The sequence below is a fragment of the Grammomys surdaster genome, unplaced genomic scaffold (genome assembly GCF_004785775.1).
Source record: "Grammomys surdaster isolate TR1022 unplaced genomic scaffold, NIH_TR_1.0 239, whole genome shotgun sequence".
Taxonomy (NCBI): domain Eukaryota; kingdom Metazoa; phylum Chordata; class Mammalia; order Rodentia; family Muridae; genus Grammomys; species Grammomys surdaster.
In genome coordinates this window covers 8581079-8607715 of record NW_021604684.1, presented here as the reverse complement: position 1 = coordinate 8607715, position 26637 = coordinate 8581079, and the positions used below count along the sequence as shown (strand labels likewise).

At 38.0% G+C, this 26637-nt stretch overlaps 2 protein-coding genes across 3 annotated transcripts; both read right to left on the bottom strand.

Moving 5' to 3' along the window:
• Nucleotides 1–396: 396 nt before the first annotated feature.
• Nucleotides 397–3784, bottom strand: LOC114626691 (serine protease inhibitor Kazal-type 7). Of its 2 annotated transcripts, none has more exons than XM_028774167.1 (4): nucleotides 3715–3784; nucleotides 2755–2780; nucleotides 1733–1857; nucleotides 397–442 (listed from the first exon to the last, which is right to left on the bottom strand). In XM_028774167.1, exons 1-4 carry the CDS (start codon nucleotides 3782–3784, stop codon nucleotides 397–399), a joined length of 267 nt encoding a protein of 88 aa, XP_028630000.1. The 2 variants fall into 2 exon arrangements, with proteins under 2 accessions (XP_028630000.1, XP_028630001.1); XM_028774168.1 differs by having other exon boundaries at nucleotides 2755–2786; nucleotides 3727–3784.
• Nucleotides 3785–18872: 15088 nt separating this feature from the next.
• Nucleotides 18873–26332, bottom strand: Spink13 (serine peptidase inhibitor, Kazal type 13 (putative)). The gene is made up of 4 exons (XM_028774170.1): nucleotides 26254–26332; nucleotides 19955–19992; nucleotides 19180–19307; nucleotides 18873–18921 (listed from the first exon to the last, which is right to left on the bottom strand). Exons 1-4 carry the CDS (start codon nucleotides 26330–26332, stop codon nucleotides 18873–18875), a joined length of 294 nt encoding a protein of 97 aa, XP_028630003.1.
• Between the last annotated feature and the right edge of the window lie 305 nt (nucleotides 26333–26637).

The window sequence follows — 26637 nt, the reverse complement described above, 5'->3', positions numbered from 1 at the left end:
GACTGGAAGAGGGGAAGACTGAACTGAACATCTGTGTGTGATGCAGCTGTGTTTCATTTTGAAAACCAGTCAGTGTTTATTGTTCAAAATTATCTCCTGAACAACTATTGTCTACTTCTCAAATTACTTTGTAATTAAGATCCTGTAACTCATCCATGATTCAAATACAAACAGGAATAAAAGTAAACTTTCTGGAGACATTTATTTTAATTCAGATGCCCAAACAGGGAATATATCAGGAGGTAAGAGTTGACAGGTACGAGCATAAGGACTTTCCACAGACATTGAATCTAGATCGAGTCCACCACAACATCAGCAAAGGGGGACCTCCATCAGAGCCCACCTGTGATGCACATGATGAAGGCATCGCTGCTCTTTCTTTGTCCATGGAGGGGGTCAGCAATGCCCTTCATGAAGAAACTGAATTTTTCCATTACTTCTCCTGAGGAAAGACATGATTAACAAGACTTAACAAAAGCAGAAACATCAAAGTTGAAAAGGAGTAAACAAAACAAAACAATGAAAGTGGCAATGAGACCTTTTTATGGCTAAGAACGAGACTATGGAGCAGTGCCTCTTTCCACATAAAGGCAAGTCAGAACACCAATGCTATTGCTATAGAGCAGAAGTTCTCTGCTTCGGTTATGGTTCTATCCCATCCACTGCTTCCATTGATCCCAGAGGCAGGAAGATTACTCGAGGTATTGAAAGAACAAAGAAGACTCCACAAAAGGAGTTGAGGTGGCCTATTTTCCTTGGTCAGCAGAGCAGTGATGGAGCCAGATACTGTAATACTGATGGAGTCTTTCACCATGTCTCCCTCTCAGAGTCTCATGTTCTTGACCGTGCCTAGTTTCATGGTTCAGGGCTGTATACGTGTCTGTGTTAAAGAATCTTTCCTTTTGTGAAATTAACTTTCCAAACATGAATGTGTATGTAGACATGTTCTCTGGGCTCAAGACCCAACCTGTGATTCTAACTTGCTAAGATAATCGCAGTGAGGAGAACACGAGACATGAAATAAGTGTCTCAACACACTGGATGAAAAGATAGTTAGCAATGATAAAATTAAATTTGGTATAGGATAGCAAGTGCTAAGTTGCATTTTACATTTTAAAAAGGTAGTATCTTCCTAATAACTATTCTTCCAAACACTGTACAGGTCAAGTAACATACCTAAACAGACCATGTTCATGAGATTTTGATCCAATAATTTCAGCCTGCATTCCTCATTTTAGACAAAAGGAAAATGAATCAATTTCAGTGGCTATCTCCCTTAAGACTATACTTAGAGTCTACAGGAACTTGAGACTAAAGGCCAGATGCATTAAAGTTGTGTAGTATTTTAAAAATCATATAGGATAGTGTATTTCAGCTATTCACGGACCATTTTAAAATAGGAAGTTGTATGGAATTCTACTTCTTAAAATAGCAAAAATTGAACTTGGGTTTGAGGCCAATCTCCAAATGGCCAGTTTTGGTGACTCCTGACTTGCCTCTAGATTACAGAGACAAATATGAGTTTGAAAACTCAAGAATTCAGAATTACAATAATTGGATCTGTGGGCAGGATAGGAGCAGTTCAAGCTGGCAGAATAGCTGGCCAATTTTTGTTCCCACATTCTATTCTGCACGGGAAAAAGTAGACTGTAAAGAGTTAAGAGGGATCTTGGGAAGGGAATGAGTAGAGAACATTATTCCCAGACATTGTTTCTTTGTATTCAATACTCACAAGATCTCTGTACACAACTTGCATTTATTCCCATAAGTGATATAGTCAGATCCACAAACTGGTATGTTTTCAATGGGGCAAGGGATGGCCACCACTGGGTACTTCTTGTATATGTCACAGTCCACCTAGTCAGACACAAGAGAAGGTCCTGATTTTCTCAAATACCTCAAGGATAACTACCTTGAATCAACTAGACAGACTACAATTCAGATGTTCTGATGCTGTTGAAATTGCTTTTATAGATTGTGACGTCACCATCATGACAAATACCAGTAGTACCAGAACCCTTCCTACTTTTTAATGCCACACTTGGTGAGCAATCGCTGGCCATTTCTGTGCCTTACAATTATGTAGTGGGTTGGTCTGATGTCGCTTGAATTCTAATGCTAAATACTGGCTTCTCAAGATACAGTTGCCCTTGACAAGCAGATTCTCATGTACTCCACATGATGCTATGTGAACCTTGTTCAATTTTACTGGTCAATAAAAGACTAGAGCTTGTGGTTGGGCAGTGGAGGGAGAAAGGTGGGAATTGGGGATCCAGTGAGCAGGGTTGTGGATAGAGGGAGAGGATGAAGAAAGAAGACAAAGGTGGAGGAGGCTGCCGTGAGAGGAGATGGACCATGAGCACGTGGCCAGGAGAAACAGCAAGGAACAAGGGACTTCATAGCTGGGGAACAAGTTAGTATAGCTCCAAACCACCCAATCTAGGCTTATAGGTTGTAAATAAAATACCTGGATTGTGTATCTTTTATATGGCCTAGCTAGGATTATGAATTCTTTCCACACAATTAACTTTGTGTTACATGAGTTCCCATTATTTAATACATAGGAGACTTGCATAAGAAACATTCTACTATATTGGCCATTTGCAAATATAGAAAACATTTCTTCATCTGTGTCTGTCTCCTCTGTTGTTTTCCTTAAACGTACATGAACTATGTATCAATCTTTCATAAATATTTGTTGAATAAGTGACAGCCAATAAAAATGGAAGTTAAAAATGTGTTCAACACACTTACTGTTGCTGAGGGGTGGCTGGTAACTTCTGAAAGACAAATCAATGGAAGCATTACAAATACAGCAAACCCTGGGATTTCATTAATCAATATTGATTTGTTCTTCAGGTAAAGACTTTTCATTTCTCCTGGCAATGGCTCTCAATAGACCCCATCATTATGCAAAATCACAGCTATTTGCTTAGGGACTTGAATGGTCAGTGCATAAGCCCTTGAATCAGGAAGGCAAATTTATTTATTCTTTCTGGAGGCTATGGTGTATTTGATAAAGCCAGTTGCCACTGAAGCCTTATCTCTGATATACTTTCTCTCCTAATTAACATATAGAAATATAAAGGGCTACATGTGGTGGTGCACACATTAAACTAAAGCACTCAGGGACAAAACCAGACAGATCTCTGTGAGTCCAAGAACAGCCTGGTCTACATAGCAAGTCCCAGGCCACCTACAACTACATAGTTAAACCCTGTGCAAAACAAACAAACAAACAAACAAACAAACAGAAAAGTAAGCAGATGTCTTTAACAAGTTAAAAATTTTATATTAACTACACATCTCTTCACAATTTAAAAGCTGAATCATTAACTTGGGACATCCAGAGAAGTGCCTTTTATTTAGATTATACTATATGGATCCATGAAGACACCTAAGAACCTCTGTATCTCTGTACTTAGGAATAGCCATCTACTGACACAGCTGCAAATATCCTTATGCAATAAATATTTATAGAGAAATTAGGACATTTTCTTTTTGTCCATTGTTGCCAAGTAAAAAATCCTTTCAAAGAAAGGGGTTAGATTCCAATCCCTCAAAGTACAGCCAGAACCATGATCCCTCTTCCTGTTCAGGTCTGTTTCTCTCACTTTAAATCCACTTGATCAGATATTTATGTCAGCAGCTTAGATCCTGGGAGAAAATATATAAACAATAAAACCTTCAGGACTGTATATGACACTGTCTTACCCAACTCATCAGAGCAGTTGCAGAAATAGGTTGCTGTGAAGAGTAGCAGGAGACCACCAATGAGCTTCATGTTGGAGAAGGCTGTGATGCAGAGGCTAGTGATCTAAGTTGGCTGGAAGTCAAATGTGCCATGTACCAGGAGAGGGGTCAGGTTTATATGGCAAGCCTTGGTTTCTCCACCTTTCCTGTGAGCTCATCCAAAGTCAGCATTGGCCCTGAGTGGCTCACAAAGCATGTCACACCCTGAGTGGTGCTGCCGCTCCTGTCAGCCAAATACTGGATCTCTTCTCAATGACAGATAGACGTTCTGAGGTGAATAGTATTTTTCTGTCTGTTGCATAAGTGAAGACTGTTACCTAGGCAAAGCTTTTCACAGAAATGGTCAAGCATGGATTTCTTGTCTTAGATATGAAACAAAAGAATATTACATGCTTGATTTATTCTACTCAAATGCAAGTTTTTAAACACAGGCAAGCCATGGAATACCCACATTTATGTTAGGCTCCTGAGAAAATACAGTGTTATTCTCCAAGCAATGAACCTATTAAACACTCAGGGGTCTTACAAATGTAACAGCTTTGGCATTTATGAGGCTACAAGAAAGGTGTTGGCATTTCCTAGCTATATCATCTTGTATAAGTCATTTATGAAGCTGTGAACTTGTGCCAGTCAGGAAAGCATGGTCATATTACAATTACATGTACTTTTGAGATTTCTATAACTTAAAGTTTGTACTTCTATGAATGGGTGCTTCTGTGATGCAGCAGCATGGATATTACTCTGGTTGCCAGATGGGCAAAGTTGTCACTGTTTAGAATAGCATTGTCCAGTGAGGTGAAGACATAGCCCAGATGATGTCCTTTCCAGCTACAAAGTAAGTATTCCTTCCATCCCAGGACAGATACCCTTGTCAATGTCCTTCTCTGCCACATGGCTATTAGTCTCATGATCTTTTCCAGACGTACAGGACATAGAGTAGATATGGTCATTCTTACTGTGTCCTCAGAAGGTCAACATGAGAATGACTACAAGTAGTTGACAAACTTTAAATTATATACTGCATTGTCCAGGCACAATTATCCTAGTGTCTGCTATTTGTCTGCCAAACTCAAGGACATGTGTGAAAACCCAGAAGGCAGGAAGATATAAAGCTCTTTGTGTAGTAAGCTTAATTTTGTATGTTCTGAAACATAGCATATGCAAATGATAGTAAACTAATTAAAAATTATGTAATATCTCCTTAAATGCTAGACTTTTACATATTTCAGGGGAAGGCAATACAATATTGTTAAAAGCATAAGTGTTGTATAATGTAGATGTCATTTAAACTGTTCATTTAAAGCCATGAATATGTTAGTTGACTTTGAGAGATATTAGTTTCTTCATCTCTGAAACACAAGTCATGTTTACCTCATGAGATATTCTGGACTGTTAAGTAAAAACTTCAAGCGCACACACACACAAATACATACACACACACATACACACACACACACACACACACACACACGCGCGCGCGCGCGCGCGCACATGTACTGCACATGCAAAGTCATGTTACAATAGTTAAAAATGGACCTAATTCATGAGGATTTTTTTTCAACTTCATTATATTCTTCATGAACTATGATTCTATGTGCAACATGTTGTTGACTAGAGCATCAATATCTAAATATGCTACGTATATAACTCTTGTGTGTGTGTGTGCATGCATGTGTGTATGTGTGTGTACATGTGTGTACATGTGTGTATGTATATGTGCATGTGTATGTACATGTGTATGCATGTGTGTATGTGTGTGCACGCGTGTGTGTGTGTGTGTGTGTGTGCGTGTGTGTGTGCTGTGTCAAGTTCTATGCTTCTCATTGGATACTTATATGGTAGCTAATGTTGTGGGATGTAATTTTAGGCTTACCAGTTTATAATTTGAAGGCTTATATAATTTTCCTAAGATCATGATACTCGTCACTGGAGGAGAATCTGCAGAGCTGAGTCAAAGGCAAGAACTGATGTTTCTAATGAGGATAAGCAGTTGTAAGTTCTACTGTCTGATATGAAAGATTACAGAAAATGAATAGCATGTTTCAAGATGAGATATAGTTTTTACAGTTTGAAAAAGCACTCACTTCTTTTTTTAAGCAAACAAAGGACTAGACTTACAAAGTATTCTTTTGGATACTTGAGCATCAGGGGAAAAGAGAAATGGCAGAACCTTTGCCTTCTTTCAGCAGAGGCTTGCATATACTGAGTCTCTTAAAGCCAAAGGCAAATAAAGACACACAGTGGAGGGTGGCTAACCAGAACCCTATAAAGGGAAGACATAAGCTGAAGGCATAGATGAAGCCATTCCCTCTGTCATAGGCAGACGATTTGGTAAGTTGGTGAACGTGGAGATTGCTCTTTGGAAAGATGAAGATGTGGAGCCCATCATAATCCTCTTTGACAACAGAAGAATTGAGGTGTGCTGTAGCTTGGAGACGTTTGGCACCAACATTGACAGGAGTTATGTCAGCTCCTTCGAAATGGATATAAAACCGACGGCCATGAAGCAAGCTCCAGCACAGTTAATAGCTTGGACTCTTCTCTCAAAGTCCATGTAGCACTGCATGAAAACCAAAGGATAGTGATTTTATGAATGTTGACTGAGTATAGCTATGAATTCCAATATGCATATCTCTGTGTTAGGGAGTATCAAGGTTTGGAAGAGAGACGTGTGTTCTAGAAACTCCTGCTAGACTCTGAAAAGTTAAGTTTCAAACAAAATGGGACTTAGTAGGCATGGGGAACATAAGTGATTGTTTATCCAGGCTCTGGCTAGGAGGCAAATGTCAGACTGAATTTCTCAAGGGTGGGGCTGAGTTCACGAAACTCTGCGTTTTTAGAATAACAAAGCAGAGGCGGATGGGTGGGGACTGAGTGTGAGGAGGAGCGAGGTCAAGGGATCTGCTGTGGGGTTGAGCTGGTTTTGGAAACTGCGTCTGTGGAGGGCAAATTTTCACTCTAAACCCTGAACTACACACTTGAGGAGGCAGTTGTAGGGTAGGAAAGCAGCTGCCTTCAGACCATGGGCAGTTTGTTCATTTCTCAGTTTATTCCTTCAAAGCAGGAGCCTTGAAACCTGTAGGAAGAGCACAATCATGGGACCATGCAGTGGGAGAAAGTTTATGATCAATGCAAAAACATAAATGCCAAGACAAAAGTTGTGGGGTCTTGCACATTTTTCTTAACCAGATTTGTGCTACCTGAAGAAAGAACAGGATGACTCATTAAAGGGTTGTATTGGAACAAAGAAGGGTTGACTGAGGTGTCCCTGGGTCAGCTACTTGGAGGGATATAAGGGAGATTGCATCAGAAATGGGCATAACCCAGGGACAGAACAATACTTATAGCAGTGAACTCTCATCAGAACTAACGTATATTAAGTCATTAGTATGTACTGAATCTGTGCTTCTATGCATCTGGATTAGTTCATTTCAAACTCAGAACCAGCCTGAGATAGTTTCAAACCGTAGATTTGTTTTAGCAGAGATAAGAACAAGGACTTGGAACAGTAGTAGTTTAAGCTAAAGAAGATACACTATTTTTTCGATTGTAGTGCTTTGAAGTGTATGGCAGAAGGGGTAGATTTGGAGCCCCACTGATCAATGAAATAATAAACGTGAAACCAATAGAACCAAAGTAGTCAGGAAGGAGAGCTGGTGTTGTAAACGAGCAGCAGAATGGGCTGGGCCATGGGGCAGAGTGCGTGGAATTCTTCACATGTGATGATCATTTGGAAGGAGGGAGGTTCCCAGTGTGGGGAAAAGTCCCGGCACCAATGTTTCCTGCCCTATCCCATACACCTATCTACGTAAAGAACAAAATAACAAAATGATGTCTTTTATATCCTGGAGCTTTCTGCTGCCTCTGCTTCTTCTGAGATTAACTTGAAACTGCATCCTTGGGGGCTATAGATGGAGCTCAAGAGTAAAGCATTTGCCAACTGCTCGTGAAATTCTGAGTCCTATGCCTAGCAGTACAAAACCCCACCCCCTAATTAACATATAAAGTGAAGGATGAGGGGAGGCTCCTATTCTGCTGTTTATTCCCCCTTGCTTGTTGCCATACCAATTCCTCACCACGGCCCCCAGAACTCCTTCCCTATGACACCCAAAAGGCATAACACCTAAAATCTCAAGGCCTTCTGGGACCGACCACTTTAAACTGTGATCAGTGCATTCAGCTGAGCCAGCTCTGGTTCATGTTTTTTCTTCTGCTCCATTCATTCCGTGTGTACTTCCTACTCTGGTTCTCTTTTCTTTCTTTCCCTTTTCTTGTCTTTTCTTGACATAGCCTGCACTTTGATCTTGCTCCTGTGTGTTGAGGAGACAGAGCCTTAGGGATCTGGATGTTTGGATTGCCTTGTGTGTGGCAGGGTTGTTTCCAATTGCTTATGAGAATAGGGAGTTTGCAAAACCAAGGATCCTGTGTATCAGCCGCATTCAGTTTCCTTTGAGCCATCGATGATAAATTGTTGGGGGATTGGCTGGTCAACTGGGGCTTTCCCTGAGACCACGATGTGTGAAGGAACACAGCTCCTCAAAACCAGGAATATGCTTGGCAGAGCCGTGTTGGCCTGTGGCCAAGGCCTTGGGGAGCTGTGGCTTTGTGTCCTGATAACCAATCTTGTCACACCATAGGGACTACGGTTATCAGTCCCAAGGCTACTGTGTACTAGGTCTGTTTTGAGATAGCCTATGCTCCCCTTATGTAACAATGTTTGGTTATTTCTCACTGACTTTGGCCCATTGTGTCATAGTTTCTCATGACTCTGTCCAATTTCTCCTGTGAACATAGTGCATAAGATGCTGTACTTCTTAATAAGCTTTCTTGGCATAAGACAGGGCTTTTGCAAGACCTCTGGACCCCAGCTTTTATGTTTTTTTATCTTCTGTCTTTTCTTTCACATCCCCTGGCAACTCCCCCTCAGGACTCTGTCACTAAAAAATGACCTGGACCACATCAGTAAATAGTTCCAATTAGTAGATAAGAGGATGAGAATAGACTATAGCAACAATTTCCCTTCTGGTTCACATCACATATCTGGATACTGGTGTACATGTACATAACCGTCAGGAGTAATGAATAAGCATCACATATACTATGCTTGGAGCTGAACGGATACCTGTAACCCAACAGTCAGACAGCATGAGATAATGTATTAGTTAAGGATGCTATAACAAAATACCAAAAGCCAAAAAGTTTAAACATCAGAACTTTCTTTTCTCCAAGTGTATGGTCTATCAGGATGCCAATCCTTCTAGGTTAGATCCCCACTGTTATGGCCTTGTTTAACGTTTATTTCTCCTTTCTTAGTCATGACTCCAGTATCCCACGCTCCTAATCCCATCTTCCAGAACTTCCAGAGTATAATTATATCTTTGCTATCCTTCCCTTTCCCTGTGCGGATCTCCTGTCCACAGTGATTCCATGATTTAGCCAGACTGGCCTTCTGAAAAATGCCAGTAAATTCATTTCTTCCTGGGTCTGTATTTTGACTCACTTCATCAATAAACAAATAATCTTAGAGACTGAGAATGGGGGAAGTATGACTCCTGAGTGCTCTGTACTCCCCTTAACTTCTGAAAGTGCTTTCTATCCTTCCGTGGGTGCCTGGGTCTACAGAATTCTATACTTTCCCTATGTGTCCATACCTATGATAAAGTTTTATGAAGTAAGCATAAGAGATGAACAATAATAACAACTGGTAATATAACAGAACAATTACAAAATATACTCTAATGGATGTTATGATACACGTAATTGTACTGCATTACAGCCTAATACATGGTGATGTTTGATGATGCACTAAGATAAGATTAAAGTGAATGATATAGATGTCACAATACTGTCCTTCATCACTACAGAGTGGTTACTTGGCCCGGAACAATGCGATACACAACAGCAGCACATCTGACAACCAAGAATGACTAATGGTATAATAGCCTATATGTTGTGCAGATATGCTAGAGAAAGGTATGATTCATATCCTGGGTGAGTTGTAACATAATGCTGTGAGGTTTTATCACTCTACTTAGAATAGCATATAATTTAAAATTTATGAGTTTTTTTTTAACCTGTGTTTACTATAGCATAGTTGACTGGGACACTGAAATGCTAGGAAACTGTAGATTAAAAAAAAAGACCATAGGCCTCTTCTATCCAGATGAGAATCCCAAACTTATGGGACTCCTCATATCCTTGCCTTCTGCCAGAGGATTATAGGTAGGCCTGTGCCTGCCCATTCCTTATCTCTGGGTAGAGAATCTAGACCACCAGTTCTCAACCTGTAATATTACACATCCACCCACTCCTCCTCTACATGTAGGGACCTCAGACTCTTGCTGTAAACTCCACTTACACCCATTGCCTGCCAGCTCACCATATGTTCTCTCACCCACTTGCATGCTCTGACTTCTCTAGGTTGGGATCCTAGATTCTCCTTCCAACTCCACTCACCCCTATCTCTTGTTTAAGCATCATAGACTCCACATCTGCTCACTCCTCTTTTCCAGAGTAAGAACCACAAATCCAACTGCCAACTCCATCACTCCAGCTTCCTGCCAGAGAATATTGGGTCCCTCCTTGCAACATATTCCTCCCCTTTAAATATAGCCCCTAGACTCTGATCAGTATTCCGCCCACCCTACCACCTGAGGGTGAGCTCTGTGCATCTTCCCCAGAGTTCTCGTGGCTCAGAAGTTTCTCTTAGTCCTAGCTGAGCCAGGACCACATCTGATACCCCATTTGAGCATTAACACTGGGTTCACCAAGACTGAACCCTCATTCATCCTGACGTGTTGGGGAAACAACAACACTTTTAAATACCTACTCAACAAAATAAAGACCAGATTCCCATACCAAGAAACATGATTTAACTTCAGATGCCTCAGTGAGTGTCATAGCAAAAGCACAAGCAAAACAAATAACCAAGCCTATATGTCTTCTCCAAAAATTATTGCTACTGGAGAAAAGCAACTTGAATGATGTACAAGACAATAACTTTAAAACAGCAATAATAAATAATTTTTAAGAAACTCAAAAGAGATATGAATAAATGCTAGCATGAAGATTATGTGAAAAATGGACAATTCAAGAAGAAAATAGGATGTAATGAAGAGATAGAATCTATTAAGGAAATACAAAATTAAAACTCAAAATGAAAAATTCACAAATCCAAAAGGTAAAAACAAAAAAGCTTCACCAATAGAGCATCAGGTCTTGAAGACAGGAATAACCTGATCACTCTATGAAAGAAAACATTAAACGTGGTAGGAGAAGAAACCTGGATTAAAGGCAGAGACAATATTTTCAACAAAACCACAGAGCAAAACTTCCCTAAGAAAAGAGATGCCTATCAAGATACAAGGGGCACACAGAACACCAAATAGACAGGACCAGAAAGGACATACTCCATGATGTGGATGGAACAGGCAAATCACTAAACGTACAGATCAAGGAGAGGGCATTAAGAACAGCAAGAAAGACACACACACAGTCAAACACATCAGAATAGTGGCTGAATTTTCAGTGGAGACTTAGAAAGTCAGAAGGATTTAGGATAGTGTTCTGTGAGCGATGGAAGGCCACAGATGCCAGTTCAAACTATTATGCTCAGAAAACCACGAGCCCTAATCAAAAGAGAAGCTTTCCATGATAAAAGTTAAGTGAGAAGTTTATATCCACTAAACCAGCTCTACAGAGGATACTGGAAGGAATACTTAAGATTTAAGAGAGGGTTAAACACAATCAAGCAGGGATGGGAAATATGTGAACCATTCCAAATCCTGTAATCAAAAGCAACAAAAGTCACAGGAGTTAACACACATTTTTCCAGATTGCCACCATATTCACGACAACTAAGAAACACAAATGACCTAAATGTTCTTCAACTGAGGAATGGATAATGAAAATATGACAAAGTTAATCATAGTACCTGCAGGTAATATTATACTGAGCAGCATAATCCAGACCCAGAAAGACAAACAGAACAAATTCTTTCACTTGTGGTTATTAGTTCCAAATCTTCAGATGTGAGCATAGAACCTGGAATAACCATAGAAACCAGTAAAGTAAAAAGTCTTCCATACGCGCATGGGGTACAGGAGAGATGCTAGAGAGAATAGCAGGATGTAAGTTATATAAAGAGGAAAAGAAGAAAGATGTCGAAAACTTTCACTGGAGATGGTGGAGGGATTCCAATACAGTAGAAGAAGGGGAAAGGAGGGCAAATAACATTAAGGAGGAAGTTGGAAGACTAAGGTGTCCTATGAAAGGGGAGCCATGGAAAAGAAATGGAGTTATTTGGGTAATTTGGAGAAATGAGAAAAAACAAGTACAAACAAACAAACAAAAAACTCTAAAGATCTGAGAACACAAACACGAAAAAGGAGCTACTGTGCTTCAAACTAAACTGAGCTCAAAACTGAGCAGGACACAGTAGGGTCAGAGAATGTGGGATTTGTAGGAAAGAGTTTGGCCAGCATGGTTATCCTTTACTTAGCAGCATATATGAATATATATAATGTTAGTCTTTTTAGGTCTGGGTTACCTCACTCAGGATGATTTTTTTCTAGTTCTATCCATTTGCCTGCACATTTCATGATGTTATTTTTAACAGCTGAATAATACTCCATTGTGTAAATGTACCACATTTTTTAATCCATTCTTCAGATGAGAGACATTTAAGTTGTTCCCAATTTCTGGCTGTAATGAATCAAACAGCAATGAACATGGTTGCAGCTGTCCTTGTGGTATGATGGAACATAGCTTTTGGGTTTCTGTCCAAGAGTAGTATGGCTAGACCTTGAGGTAGATTGATCCTGAACTTTCTGAGGAACTTCCATATTGATTTCTGGAAGGGCTGTATAGTTTGCACTCCCACCAATGTTCTCCTTGCTCTGTATCTTCACTATCATGAGCTATCATTTGTGCTTCTGATCTTAGCCATTCTAAAGATGCAATATGGACTTTCAAAGTAGTTTTTAATTGCATTTCCTGATGTCTAAAAATGAGAAACATATCTTTAAGTGCTTCTTTGCCATTTGATGTTCCTTTCTTGAAAATTCTGTTTAGATCTGTATCCCATTTTAATTGAGTTATTTGATTTGTTGATGTTTAATTTACTGAGTCCTTTATATAATTTGGATATTAGCCCTCTGTCGGATGTGAGGTGTGAAAATCTTTTTCCAATCTATAGATTGCTGTTTTGTCCCACTGACTGTGTTCTTTGTCTTACAGAAGCTTTTAAGTTTCATGAGGTCCAATGTCTTAATTGTTGACCTTAGTGACTGTGCTAATGGTGTTCTGTTCAGGAAACAGTCTCCTGTGTCAATATGTTCAAGGCTATTCCCCACTTTCTCAGGTTCAGTCTATCCAGTTTTATGTTGAGGTCTTTGGTCCACTTGGACTTCAGTTTTATGCAGCCCAATAGATATGTATCTATTGTTATCATGCTACAACCACGATAATAGATTAGCCTCCTGAGAGGCTAATGAGCAAGAAGAGCTCAAGAGTGGAATGCATAGATATCTCTGGGAAGCAGAAATAGAATAAATTTTGTGAGTGGACTCGGAGTGGGTGGGGATGCAGACAGGATGGATCTGGCATGGGAGAGTGGAAGGAGAGAGTACTGGGAGAGACAACTGGAATTGGGGGGCAATGTGGAAATCTATTAAGTGGAAACACCCTATAATCTATGAGAGTGACTCTATCAACATCTCCTAGTAATGGGTGATATGGAGTCTGAAGTGGCCATCTTCTATCATCATCAAAGGTGTCCAGTGGTGGGACTGGGACATCAATTCAGTCTCAAAACCTTTGACCTAAAATCTGTTCTGTCTGGAAGATGTAATGGAACAGTTGTGGCACAGAACTTGTAGGAGTGGGTAACTAATGACTGGTCCAACTTGAGACCTACACTAGGAGAGGGAACCCGTGTCTGACATTGCCTGATTGGCCAGGAATCAGAAGCTGGATAGCCCAGGGACCTCAGATAAAACCAAACATGACTGGTAAAGAAAACGTCAGTGAAATGATACCTAATGATATTTTGCTATACTCAGAATATCACCAAATCTATTTTCACCCAACAGAGAAGCTTCATTCAGCAACTGTTGGGAGCAGATGCAGAAATCCACAACCAAACATTGCAGAAGAGGGGAAGGAAGGATTGTAGAAGCCAGAGGGTCAAGAAACCAGGAGACCACAGTCTACAGAATCAACTAAGCATGTTTCATAGGTGTTCACGGAGACTGAAGCAACAATTACGGAGCCTGTATTGGTCTGAGCTATGTCCTCTGCGTATATGTTATGGCCATGTAGCTTGATATTCTTGTAGGATTCCTAACAGTGGGTGTGGGCTGTCTCTGACTCTTTTACTTGCTCTTGGGACCCCTTTCCTCCTACTGAGTTCTCTCACCCAGCCTTGATATGAGGGGTTGCGCCTGGTCTTATTGCATATTGTTAGGTCATGTTTAATGGATATCCCTGAAAGGCCTGGTCTTTTCTGGAGGGAATTAGAAGAGGAGTGAATCTGGAGGAGAGGAGAGGAGGTGGGAGACTGAGAGGAGAGGAGGCAGGAGAAACTGCTGTTGAGATGTAATATATAAAATAATAATAAAAATAAAATAATAATAATAATAACAATAATAATTATTTGGCCTAGTTTCCCAAACAGGTCGGCTCTTTCCTTTTGTCTTCTCAGACATAAATTGTGGCACAGCATATGGGTGTGTTTTGTTTAGGATAGGAACTGGGTGGGCCAGATCACAGAGCAGGTCACACTAAGGGATGAAGGTAGGGCTGGCCAGACTATGTGACTGAGGATGGGAGCTTCGGGTGACTCGATAGTAGCTGAGTTGGAGAGCAAGATCAACAGTGTGGGCAATTAATCAATCATCAGGCAATCATGGTTATGGAAGAAAGCCTGTCAGCTCAAAGGATTGTTTATTCTTAGGATAAATATAGCGACCATGGCTTGGGAACAGATTTAGTTACTATCAAGTCCTTGTCCCAATGTGGTAACAATTTGATGAGGTTTTTATATAATAAAATTCATAAATGAATTTTATGCACTTATGCAATTCATAAATGAAGGCATTTTAAAATTACATTGGTGGAAATGTGGGGTGAAGCAAAGTAGAGAAAGATGTAATACAGACCTCATATGCTATCTAATGGCATTCTTAGCCCTTTGGTTGGTGGAAATGACGGTTTTCTAACATTCCAAACGTTTTTACCTGACATAGAAGTGGATGAGTGATAACTATTAAAGTAGCTAAGGGTAGCCTAAGATTAGTTGCGATTAGGCCCTGGACCTGAAATGACCCCAAATCTCCACACCTGTTGAAGTTCTAAACTTAGCAAGCCAAATCACCCAAGCTGGAGCAGTAGAGAAACTTCAGCACTTTTGCAATCATCTTTAAGAATAGAAATTATACTCACAAGGGTTAGAAATTTATGTAATAAAGGCAGTAGATGTAGCCTGAAAGATGCCAATTCCAGAGCTCTATAATGGCAATGGGGCAAAGGAAGAAAAATGGAATTAAGGTGAGGGAGTAAAAGTCTCATAAGAGACTGAATGGTAAGGATCATAAATAAAGCCAGAATAAATGAAGAAAAAACAAATGATGAGGCCTCAGAAGATGGAGTGAGCTGAAAAATTGTGTCTATTTAGGAATAGAGGAGAAGAAACTTGGGCCCATAGCCCAGATGCTATAAGGAGCCAGGGTAGCAGGATTGGTCAAGTGAGAGGAAGAAGTTTGTGAAATTACCAAACAGACAGAGGCATAAGAAGAAATTCATGAGAAACATATCTTGTAGTTCACTATTTTTACTATCCAAGTTAAAATTCTCATTTGAGAACAACTCTTAAAGAGACAGTCTTCTCAAGGTCACCTCCTCTGTTCCCTGTTTTTCCATTTTGCATCACGTGTTGAACATAGGCAAAAATGAAAACACCCAGTCAAAAAGTTGCTAATATGTGCTTGGAGAAGTTACACAGAGCACACAAGTCTATATTTATTAAAACAATGGGCCAGGAGCTTTCACATTACTGCTAATATTTCACTAGGTGTCATGGGTCTGTTTAAACTATTTATTCCATCTTTACCTTTGTTAGGTCATGTATATAAAGAAATTCATTCATTTCTTTCAGTTTTTCAGTTTGGTGGAATACAGGTCTTTATGACTCTCTGAATTTTCCCAGTGTCTGTTGTAATGTTTCCCTTTTTATCTCTAATTTTTAAAATTTGAATTACCTCTTTTTTTTTGGTTAATTTAGCCAAAAGCTTGCCAATCTTGTCCAATTTCTCAAAGAATCATTTTGTTTCATTGATTTTTAGAGTTGTTTATTTGTTTGTTTCTATTTTATTGATTTCAACCCTGAGTTTTATTACTTATTTCCATCTGTTCTTCTTGGTTGTTATTTATTTTTATTTTTCTAGAGCTTCCAAGTATGTCATTAAGTTATTAATATGAGTTATTTCTGGTTTTTTATATATGTACTGAGTGCCATGAACCAATCTCTAGAACTATTTCATGTTGTCACATATGTTTAAATAAATTGTATTTTCATTTTCATATTTTAACTTCCACCTTAATTTGTGTCTTGATCCAATTTTCATTCCGTAGTGAGTTGTTCACTTTTCATGAGTTTGTAATCTTCCTTCTTATTTGTTGTTGATATGCAATTTTAATCTGTGGTGGTTAGATAGGATGCAGGGTGTTATTCCAACTTTCTTATATCTTTAAAGGCTTGCTTTGTATCTTATGTGGTCAATTAGAGAACTTTCCATGAGCTTCTGAGAAAAAAGTACTTTCTTTAGTGTTTGGATTAAATGTTCTATAAATATCTGTTAGGTCAACTTGATGCGATGTTACTTAACACCAAGGTTTTTATGTTTGGTATGACTTGATGAAGTCAACCACTACCTGTTGTGTTACAGTAAATATGTGATTTTTATCTGTAGCAATGTTTCTTTTTGAACTTGTGTTCTTTGTGTCTGGTGCATAAATGCTTAGAATTCCAATATTCTTTTAGTGAATTTTTCCTTTAATGGATACGCAGTGCCCTTCCCTATCTCTTTTGATTAGTTTTAGTTTAATGTATATTTTATCATACATCACGATAGCCATTCCTGCTTGTTTCTTGATTCTACTTGCTTGGAATATCATTTTCCAACCTTTTATCCTGAAGTGATGTCTATTCTTGATGGTGAGGTGTGTTGAAAGCAGAAAGATGGCTCTTATTTTGTAATATAGTTTGGTTTTGGGGTTTTGTAGTTGTAGTTTTTGGAGAATTTAGACCATTACTATCGAGACTTATTAATGAACAGTATTTATTGACTCCTGTTATTTTGCTATGTTGGTATGGGTACTTTTCTCTCTTATCATATCCTGTTTTTAGATTATTTATTCCTTGTTCCTTTTTGGTATAGTTAATCTACTTTACTAAAGTTTTATTCCAGTGCCTTTTATAGCAAAGTATCAGATAAATAAATAGATAAATTTGTTTTTATTGTAGAATATTTTTCATTCTTTGTCAATTGTGATTGAAAATTTTGATGGATATAGTAGTCTGGGCTGAGATCGTGGTTTTTAAGAGTGTGTTGAATATTTGTCCAGGCCTATCTGGCTTTCAGAGTCTCCACTGAAAAGTCGGGTATTATCCTAATGGACATGTGTTTACATATGACTTGATTTTTTCCCCTCTGCAGCTTTTAATATATTTTCTTTGTTTTGCATATTTAGAGTTTTATTATTGTGTGTTATGGAAAATTTGTTTTCTAGTCTTATTTAGTGTTCTGTTTGCAGATAGACATTACCATTTTCTAGGACATTGGTATATGATAAAAGTTACATGTTTAGGTCCCAAATCCTTGGGGTACTTTGGGGATATGGCCAGTATCTGAGCAATAAAGATGAATTTTGAAAAGAGATTGATTCATATATTCTGTACTTTAACATTGCATTTCTAGAAATTGATGTGAAGCTGCCTCAGCCAGTCAAGAAAATGCCAAGTCTTTGAGAAAATAGACATTTCCACTTTAACAACAAAATTATCTTTTAGGGAAAGACTAGAGTCAGTTAGGGGAAGGTGGTGCAAATAGTGTTTATTTGTATGTTTTAATATGGCCTCATTATTTCTAGGTTGAAATAAACTCACTATATAGCTGAGATCATCTTGAACTTCTAATCATCCTGTCCCTGCCTAATGTTATGACCTTTGATACTGTTCCTCATGTTGTGGTGATTCCCAACCATAAAATAATTTCTGTTGCTACTTCATGACTATAACTTTGCTATTGTTATGAATTGCAATGTAAATATCTGATATGTAGGTTGACTAACATGTGACCCAAAGAGGATTCAACCCAGAGTTTGAGAACCACTGGTTTAAAGTCATCTTCTGTATGGAGAGATCTATAGTCTATTAATCCAGTGAGATTACTAGTGTTCTCTTAATTAAACTTATCAACAGCTACAGCTTCACTGGTGGGCATGGTTTCCCTTATAGCCATAAAACAAAAGAGAAAACACCCTTCCTATGAAAGCTGGACTACAGAGCAGGAAGTCATGGGGTTACCCAGCTTTAGTGCTATCTTGCAAAATCCCTAAATCAATGCTACATTTGCTGTGGTTGAAGGAATAAATTCCTAGAGAGAAAGATAAGCATTACATCAAACAATAAAAACAAATTTCTCTATTTATTTATATATCTACTGATCTTTCACCATAGAAAATACCAGAAGAAAACTTTAGTCTAAAGATATTACTTATACCCCAAAGGAACAAGGAATACATAATCTAGAAATAGAGAATGAAAAGAAAGGGGAAGGCACCCATACAATCACATTAGAAAGGCTGAGAACCACTGCTTTAAACTGACAGTTCACAGAAATGAATAACAATCATTTTCTTTATTAAGATGTTTATTTGCAGCAAATATGACTTTTTCCTCATTTCTTTTTTTGATTCTGTTGTTTTCCATTTGGCTTGAAATTTGGGTATGGCACAGGGGTGCATAAAATTGGTAAATTAAACAGCTCAAATTCTCAAAGAAATAAATCCCAGAATGAAGTAATGAAAAGAGTAAACAAGTGAAGGTGTTCTGTTAACCCCTATTCACACTTTCCATATTTGACAAACGCGATGTGAGGTCCAAACTCCCTGAAGAAAAGAGACAGAAAGTTAGTTCCTTAAAGGAAGTGGACATTGTTTTTAAGTGTGCTTTCATACCTTCTAAATGAAGTCCTAAATTTGGGGGATGGTCATACAATTCCAATTAGTTCATCCGCTCCATACCTTACACATCCCTGCTCGATGACTTGGTTACTGAAGATGTGTCTTGAAATTTTTCCACAGTTTTTAGTATCTTGACCCATTATAGAGTAAAAAAAAAAAAATACTACGCTAGGTTGAACTTACCATCGATCAATGCAAAAGAAGCACTCATTCTTGTAGGTCAAACCGTTGGTAGCACAAACATATGCTTTCACATCTGGACAGTTTGCTTCATACTCAGGGTCTATTGGGTAATACATTTTGCATGGTGGCTGGAAGCAGAAACATCACAGGAATGGAGTTTATTTTTTTCCCATTTATCAGTTGCCTTTCACTTTTAACTCCGGCAAAAATAATATTAAATCCTACCAGTTGAATGTTGAAGAATTTCCTGTCTTCTGGACTTCCATAGGGTGTTTTTGTTTCTTTTCCATGTATGGCCTAATGTATCTCATAATCACTTGAATGATAACTATCAATAAAATTCCTGCTAAACTCTGTGTAGAGATCTCCTTTGACCTTGTCTGAATCCCAGTATGTTATTTTGTAAGAAGTTAAGGAGTATGACTTTTATGTGTTTGGTGAACTTAGAGTGGACAGGGCTTCCATGTAGTTGGTAAGAAGGAGGAATGTCTATTGACACTAGGAGTAAGGGAGGCTTGGTTGTTATTTCACTAGGTGCTCAGCTGTATCTACTCATTGTGTTTTAATTGACTATACTATTTACTAAAGTATTTTAGTGTGTTATAAGGATTATGCTGGATGGGAGGAAGTCCAGGCTGCAGAGATAAGGTGCACTTCCAACCTAGGTCATGCGAAAATCTGTCAATGTACTTCTCACCTCTGTAGAGTTTTAGACACCTTTGAGGAAAATGATCAGATTAGAACAAAAACCTAGAACTGAGGAATTTAAGTTTACCTTGGGCCAGTTAGAAAAGTCATGTGTTCTGATAAGTGCTGTAAACAGAGAACAAACATACTGGGTTAGAAGAAATAGTGTATGATGGGATATGATCTTACCCACCAGTCATTCATTTGCATAAAGCTATGTAAAGCAATTTACTGCAACAGAATTTGCATGCCATATTCCTTTGTGGACTATGCTATCTGTCTGTCAGTCAGTCTGTCTGTCTGTTGGTCTGCCTTTCTGTCTATCTATCTTCTTATTTATTTATCCTGTATCTGACTTTCACAGTTCATACTTTATTTGTACACTTGCTGCCTCACTGAGGAAAGAGCACTGGGCTGAGTGTATAGCTCAGTTGCAGAGAGCTTGTCAGGTCCCAGGTTTCAACCTCAGCACTGTAATAGATAAGTCAGTCAGTAAAATAAATGATAATGTTATTTTCAGTAAGCTTTCTTTTTCTGCAATTATGATAATTAAATCCATTTTCAGACTTGTATTAAATTACATATGATATGTAAGTAGTATATTACCACAGGTCCTACTGAGATGCTAACTTAACATGGCACATTGTTGTTAAGCAAATAGAATGAGCATCCTGGCTTTCAGGAGACTGATTGACTCTTAGTGCGGCTTTAGTTGGATGTTCTCCATGCCTATACATAGAGAACAACCACAGAAGAACAGAGTGAAGATGTGACCTACTGTAGCTGTTTCTATCTCAGGTGGCTTAAGACACCATAGAGTATTTTAACTAGGGGTAATATCCCTCAATTACAAAGTATGCTTCAGAATTTAAGACTAGGTGTATAGCTCACTAATGGAGTCTTTACATGACATGTAAAATGCCCTGGGCTCACTATCTGCATGCAGAAAAGCAAAATACTACAAAATTAAATTCAAAGCAATAGAACAAAATACTGAAAAAGTCAATTTCAGAGTAGCCAATATACATTCCCAGATAACTCATGCATACACACATATCCACCAAAGACACAGAAGCAAAAATCTGTAAAAAGAAAAATTTAATTTAAATTCATGGTATGAGTTTATTTAAAATTATACTAAAAAGCCACTTAGCACCTACTATGTTAGCTGCTGGAAAAGAGGTATTTTCATTCTTCAATGGTGATAATGTGAAAGGATGCATTTATGAAGGAAAATTTGTTAATATTGAACAACATTACAGTTGAATTTTCATCTCTCCCAATTCAATGAATTTCTTCTAAAGGCATATCTCCATCAACATGAAAACTCATATGCATAAGATTATTTATTGAGGCACTATTTGTTGTTACACACTAAGCAAATGAAACTCAAACAGAACAGTTGCCAAATGGTTTGCTGTGTCTACTCAGCGAAATTCTATCTAACTGGACAATAGAAAGAAAGGAAGACTCCTGTGAACTATGATCCCGTGGACTTCCAAGATGCACCACAGGTTGGGGAAAAGTAAGTTTTAAATAGACATCTGTAGTGTTCTATTGTCATGGAAGCAGCTAGAGGGTAACCATGTGTAACTTGCCTTTGGATAAAACACGCAGGACACCCAGAGAATTGAGAACGTATACAAAGAGGATGATTACAGCAGAAAGAAAAATCAAACTGGGCAATGTTAGCTCTTTGAATGTAACTTTTTGTTCATCTGCCTTTTCTTAAAAATTAAACTCAAATTAGAGCTGGCTTGGGAAGTTAAAGCACCTATGGCCCAAGCCTTAGGACTGAGTTAGATCCCCAAAGTGCACAGTGGAAGGACAGAGCTGATTCTTGAAAGTATTTCTCTGACCTGCACACATTGGCAAGCCCCTTCACATACACACACCCGCCTACAAAGACTCCCACACTATACAAACACTCACATACAAGACAATAAACGGTTAATGACTTGAAAACTAAACCCTTGGGTGAGCTGAGAAACTTCCCACAGGAAACTTGACATCCTGATAACATCTGTGGGCAGCTGGGATTTGGGAAACTCTTGACAAGGAACTTAACATATAGGTAAGAACTTCTATTACAATGTACAGCTTTGGGGATGCAGAAAACCCTCAAGCCTCCTGTGCCTTGGTGCAGTCTCTTTTTCCCACAGAGAATAGCTGCTCTTCATTGCTATAATAAAGGTGAACCTGCCTCTGTAGAGGTTGACATCCTTTTAAATTAATTAATTAATTAAATGAATTAAATAGCTAATTTTTTAAGACTGGGTCTTTTTATGTGGGCCTTGCTATCCTGGAACTCACTATGTAGACCAGGCTATCCTCAAACTCATAGAGATTCTTCTGCCTTTTCCTTCGAAGTGCTGGAATTAAAGGGCTGTCGAACTATACCTGGCATCCCCTTTTTGAAAATTTCAAGTTACCTTAATCAATACCCATCTAACAACAATAATTATGATATTCAAAAATTTAAAAATCGAATAAGCTATTTTAAAATAGTTTTTATGTTTTTTCCCTTCTTGTGGAAGCATATTGTTTAGTTTTCAAGATTCAGGCAACTTTTTAAAATAATTTTCTTCACTGGTGAAAAATTTGTCTAAAATGATCCATTAAATATTTACTTACTTGCTCAAATTTAAAACTTTCATGAAATAGCTCACAGAATTGATATTTTATCTTCAATGAAAAAGAACTCCACAAATTTTAATTCAATGTTGTCCTAGTTTCATGTCTGTTGCTGTAACAAATATCCTGACCTCTCACCTCCCAGCCCCCCCCCCAAAAAAAAACTTTGGGAAGAAAGGCTTCAGTTAGATTATAATTCCAAGATTTAGTTGAGACATCAAGGTAGGAAAGCAAACAATGAAGTAACATCACATCAATAATCAAAATCAGATAAAGAATAAGTGCATCCTTGCCTGCATGCCTTGCTCTTGGCAGGCTTTCTCTTCTCATACATTCAGGATGCCTTTCCTAGAGAATGGTGCTGCCCACAGTGGGCTGGGTCTTCTTATGTCAGTTAGCACTTAAGACATGCCACTGGCAAATCTGATGTAACCAGTCCCTCATTAAGACATTCTTCCCAGGTGACTCTATGTGTCAAGTTAAGACTTAAAACTGACCAGTAAAATTACATATTTAGGTTTTCTTTAGAATAAATATTATATCATTAAAATGCTATATTCAAGGATGATTTGGGTTAGTTTCATTATGTCTATTTTAGTCAGAATATAGTTCTCTTGAAACATGGATTTTCTTGCTATTTCCATTTGTTTTCACTTTTATGGTATTTTCTATATTTCCTTAGATTAAAATATCTTTATACATTTATTTATGTGCTTATTTAAAATTGTAAATACATCAGTTTCTCTCTGTGTGTATGCATGTCTGCATGTGTGAATTTGTGCTTATAAATATGTTGAAGTGTGCATGTGAAAATCAGACTTAAAGAAGTCAATTCTCTCCTTCCACCATGGGTCCTGGGAATCTAACTCAAGTCATCAGACTTGGTAGCAAGCAACATTGCCCCCAAGTCATGTGGGCAGCCTTTGTGCTAGTTCTAATTATTTACCTTGCTGGGATACATGTGTAACAGAACACATGTGAAGGGCAGAGGACAAATTGCAGGACTTAGTTCTGCTACCATGTGCGTTAAGGGGTTTGAACTCAGTTCATCAATCATGGGATCAAAAATCCTTATCTAATGAGCAATTCAATTACCACAACCACCAAGGCCATCATTAGTTAACTTCTTTTTATGTGAGATGTAATATACATCCAAAAATAAAGACTGTAGAAATTAGCATAGCATTTTGCTGGGATGGGACTAGATAAATAATGAAAGTGGATTTAAAACCCAAAGATCCACAGAACTATGGAGAAGTACACTTTAAAAATAGAGAAAAAGGGTGATCCTGTGATAAAGAAAGGCCATCTTTTCAACAAGTGATGCTGAGAAAATTAAGTACCAGTATGGAAAAAATAAAACTGTTAGCTATATATTTCATCATATAGAAAAACTAACCCAGTGTAGATTTTAAATGTCAACAGAGTTTAATACAATAAAAATTCCTGAAAGAAGCAATAAGTACAAACATTAGTGATCTTAAAGAAGCAAAGGTTACCTAGACAATACACCTGAAGCATAAAAGTCTGAAAAAAAACTGGACTTCATCAAATTTCCAAGCTTTTGTTTTTTGAAAGTCACTTAAGAAAGCCCTAAAGACTAGCCACTGACTGGCAAACATTTCCAAGAAATCTCTCTGGCAGGGGACTTGCAAACTAGACTATGTATGAGCTCCTAAAAACTAGAATTAAAACAAACATCCAACAGGCACTTCATCAGTGGCTCAATGCAAATGGCCAATAGGCTCACGAGTGTGCTCAACACCGTTATTCACTGGAGGGTTACAAAGTAAATTGCAGTGGGTGCCCATACAAGCGTCTTAGCACAGTGGAAGGTAGGAGAGGGAAAAGAAAGATGGATTTGATCAAAAAGCACTGTATACGTGTATGAAATTCTGAAACAATAAAAATAAATTAAAAATCATTTTATAAATAGGGTTGGTAATAAGAAGTAAAATGAATATTATCTTTCAAAATAAGTATGAGTCCGGCCAGACTAAGTCCTTCTGAGACCATGCAGCAACTGAAACAGTCACAGTGATAAAGGGTATGAAAGACTATGGAAGCCATTTGAGAAAAGAGTTTAGTGATTCTTTAAAAAGCTTAATTATCTATATTTTATGACTTGATTATTCCACTCTTAGACATTTATCTAACAGAAATAAGATAGCAACCCATGTGTTCAGGCCCATGACATCTGTTTTCTCAGTAGCTCAATATGAGAATAACCTAGATGTCCACCAAGGGGTGAATGAAAAAAAAAACCATAGCATATCCCAGTGGAGCATTATTCATGAATATTCCCCAATTCTAAGCTTAAGACGCTAGAGTTAAAAATGATATGTAGTACCTAGTTTTGTAGTGATGATGTCAAATGTCAAAGTGTACCTGGATATGGGGTGTGTTCAGGTGCTGAGCATGGAAAGGAGAAAATACAAAATAAATCAAGGATTCTTTTGTGAATGAGGGTTATGTTCATTGTCTTGATTATAGTCGTGGTTGTCACAAGTATGTAAATATTTAAAGATTTATCAGCAATCTAGGTTTTTGCATCAATATAATTATAGTGCTTGTTAGTCATACTCAATAGTATTTATTGAACCAAGTATTGTGACTATTCCAGTTTCATTTAACTCGGGCTCTTTATAAATAACAAAAGGTATGGCAGAAGTTCCATACAGAGCAGTTGGTTAACTCATAGCAACTGCAATTTTTAAAACTTTTAATTATTTATTTACTGTGTATGATATGTATGGGTACACATGCCACAAGATATATGTGAATGTATGAGGACAATTTTATGGGGTTTGTTCTCCTCTTCCACCTTTATGTGGGTTCTGTGGATGGAACTGAGGTTGATATATCCTGGGTTGAATCTGTATGTGTGTGTATATGTGTGTGTGTGCATGTGTGTGTGTGTTTAAGTATATATGTGTATATATGTGTGTATATATGTATGTATGTATGTATGTTTGTATATATACACATACATATTCACATATACATATATTTGCTTCCATGAGGCAGTCAAATCCTCTGAGCCATTACCCTGAATCAGGCTTACCTCTGTTAACATTTTCACATCTCATTCTTCAGCTCTGGTCTTCTGCATCCATCTTTTATGAATCCTTGTGATTATAATAATCCCAAATGAAAACTAAAAGCATAGTCAATATCCTTACCTCAAACACATCCACAAAGTCTTTTTGGCCATGTTAAGTAACATATTTATGGATTTTAATAAGTAAAGATTATACATTGTGAGGATCACTGTAGTATTACTAACAGCAGGCATATGAATTTTGTCTTTAAGTCACTGGTTTTTGCTACCCAATTACTCAGATACACAGAAACACCTTTCTTGCAGATGCCCTTGTTTTTCATCGGCATTTCCCCCACTGTCATATTTTAAAGAAAAATTCATTCTATGTGGAAATGCACAGTCTTTTCTAGGAAAAGACATCATGTTCACACAATGCATTACTTAGAATGGGAACATTAGAGTGTTCTTTGTACTAGAAGCGTTGGTTTGGTTCCAAACTTAGAGCTGAGAAAAGTCTACAATGTAGAAAATAAAGCTGAGTTTGCCTCTTAGGAAAGTACATTTTAATGGTATGAAATCTGAACTAGCAAGCTCAACATTTCATATTTCAGAAAAAGACTCCACATTCTAAGTAAATCAACAACAATAAAAAACCTTTTTCCATTCTGTAGCTTTAAGAAAATCAAATTTTTATCTACAAGGTCACTCACCTGAAAAAGTAACATGTGTCCAAGTTGAAAGTATGAGGGAGAACATGATCCTGTGGGGCCAGCAGCCACTTCTTGTCATGGCTTCTGTGAGGATGAGTAGGAAAATGCCAGTTAATTTATTTTCAGTCAGCCATACAAGTAACTTTTTAACAGGAAAAGACCCATTGCCCTTGGGAATGCTGTATCAATACAATGTTGTCCAAGGTGGTCTCACACTTAGACTTCAGAGAGCATCTGTGCTCTAAAGGATAGGGGAACTATGCCAATCATCAATCAGTCAATCAATCAACCTCTCCCTCTCTCCTTAACTCCTTTCCAACTCTGTTGGTCTATCTGTCTGCCTGTCTGCCTGCCTGCCTGCCTGCCTGCCTGTCTGTCTGACTA

Bases quoted from the DNA above. Each gene is read 5' to 3' on its own strand.
- LOC114626691 (XM_028774167.1), bottom strand. From the start codon at position 3,784: ATGAAGCTCATTGGTGGTCTCCTGCTACTCTTCACAGCAACCTATTTC. The intron at 1,858-2,754 runs GTAAGTGTGTTG...GTGTCTGACTAG, and splicing joins CCAGCCACCCCTCAGCAACA to GTGGACTGTGACATATACAA. The intron at 443-1,732 runs GTGAGTATTGAA...GTCTTTCCTCAG, and splicing joins AAGTTGTGTACAGAGATCTT to GAGAAGTAATGGAAAAATTC.
- Spink13 (XM_028774170.1), bottom strand. From the start codon at position 26,332: ATGACAAGAAGTGGCTGCTGGCCCCACAGGATCATGTTCTCCCTCATA. The intron at 19,993-26,253 runs GTGAGTGACCTT...CTCTGTTTACAG, and splicing joins GACACATGTTACTTTTTCAG to CACTTATCAGAACACATGAC. The intron at 18,922-19,179 runs GTAAGTTCAACC...TCTTTTCTTCAG, and splicing joins TTCTTTTGCATTGATCGATG to GGAGTTTGGACCTCACATCG.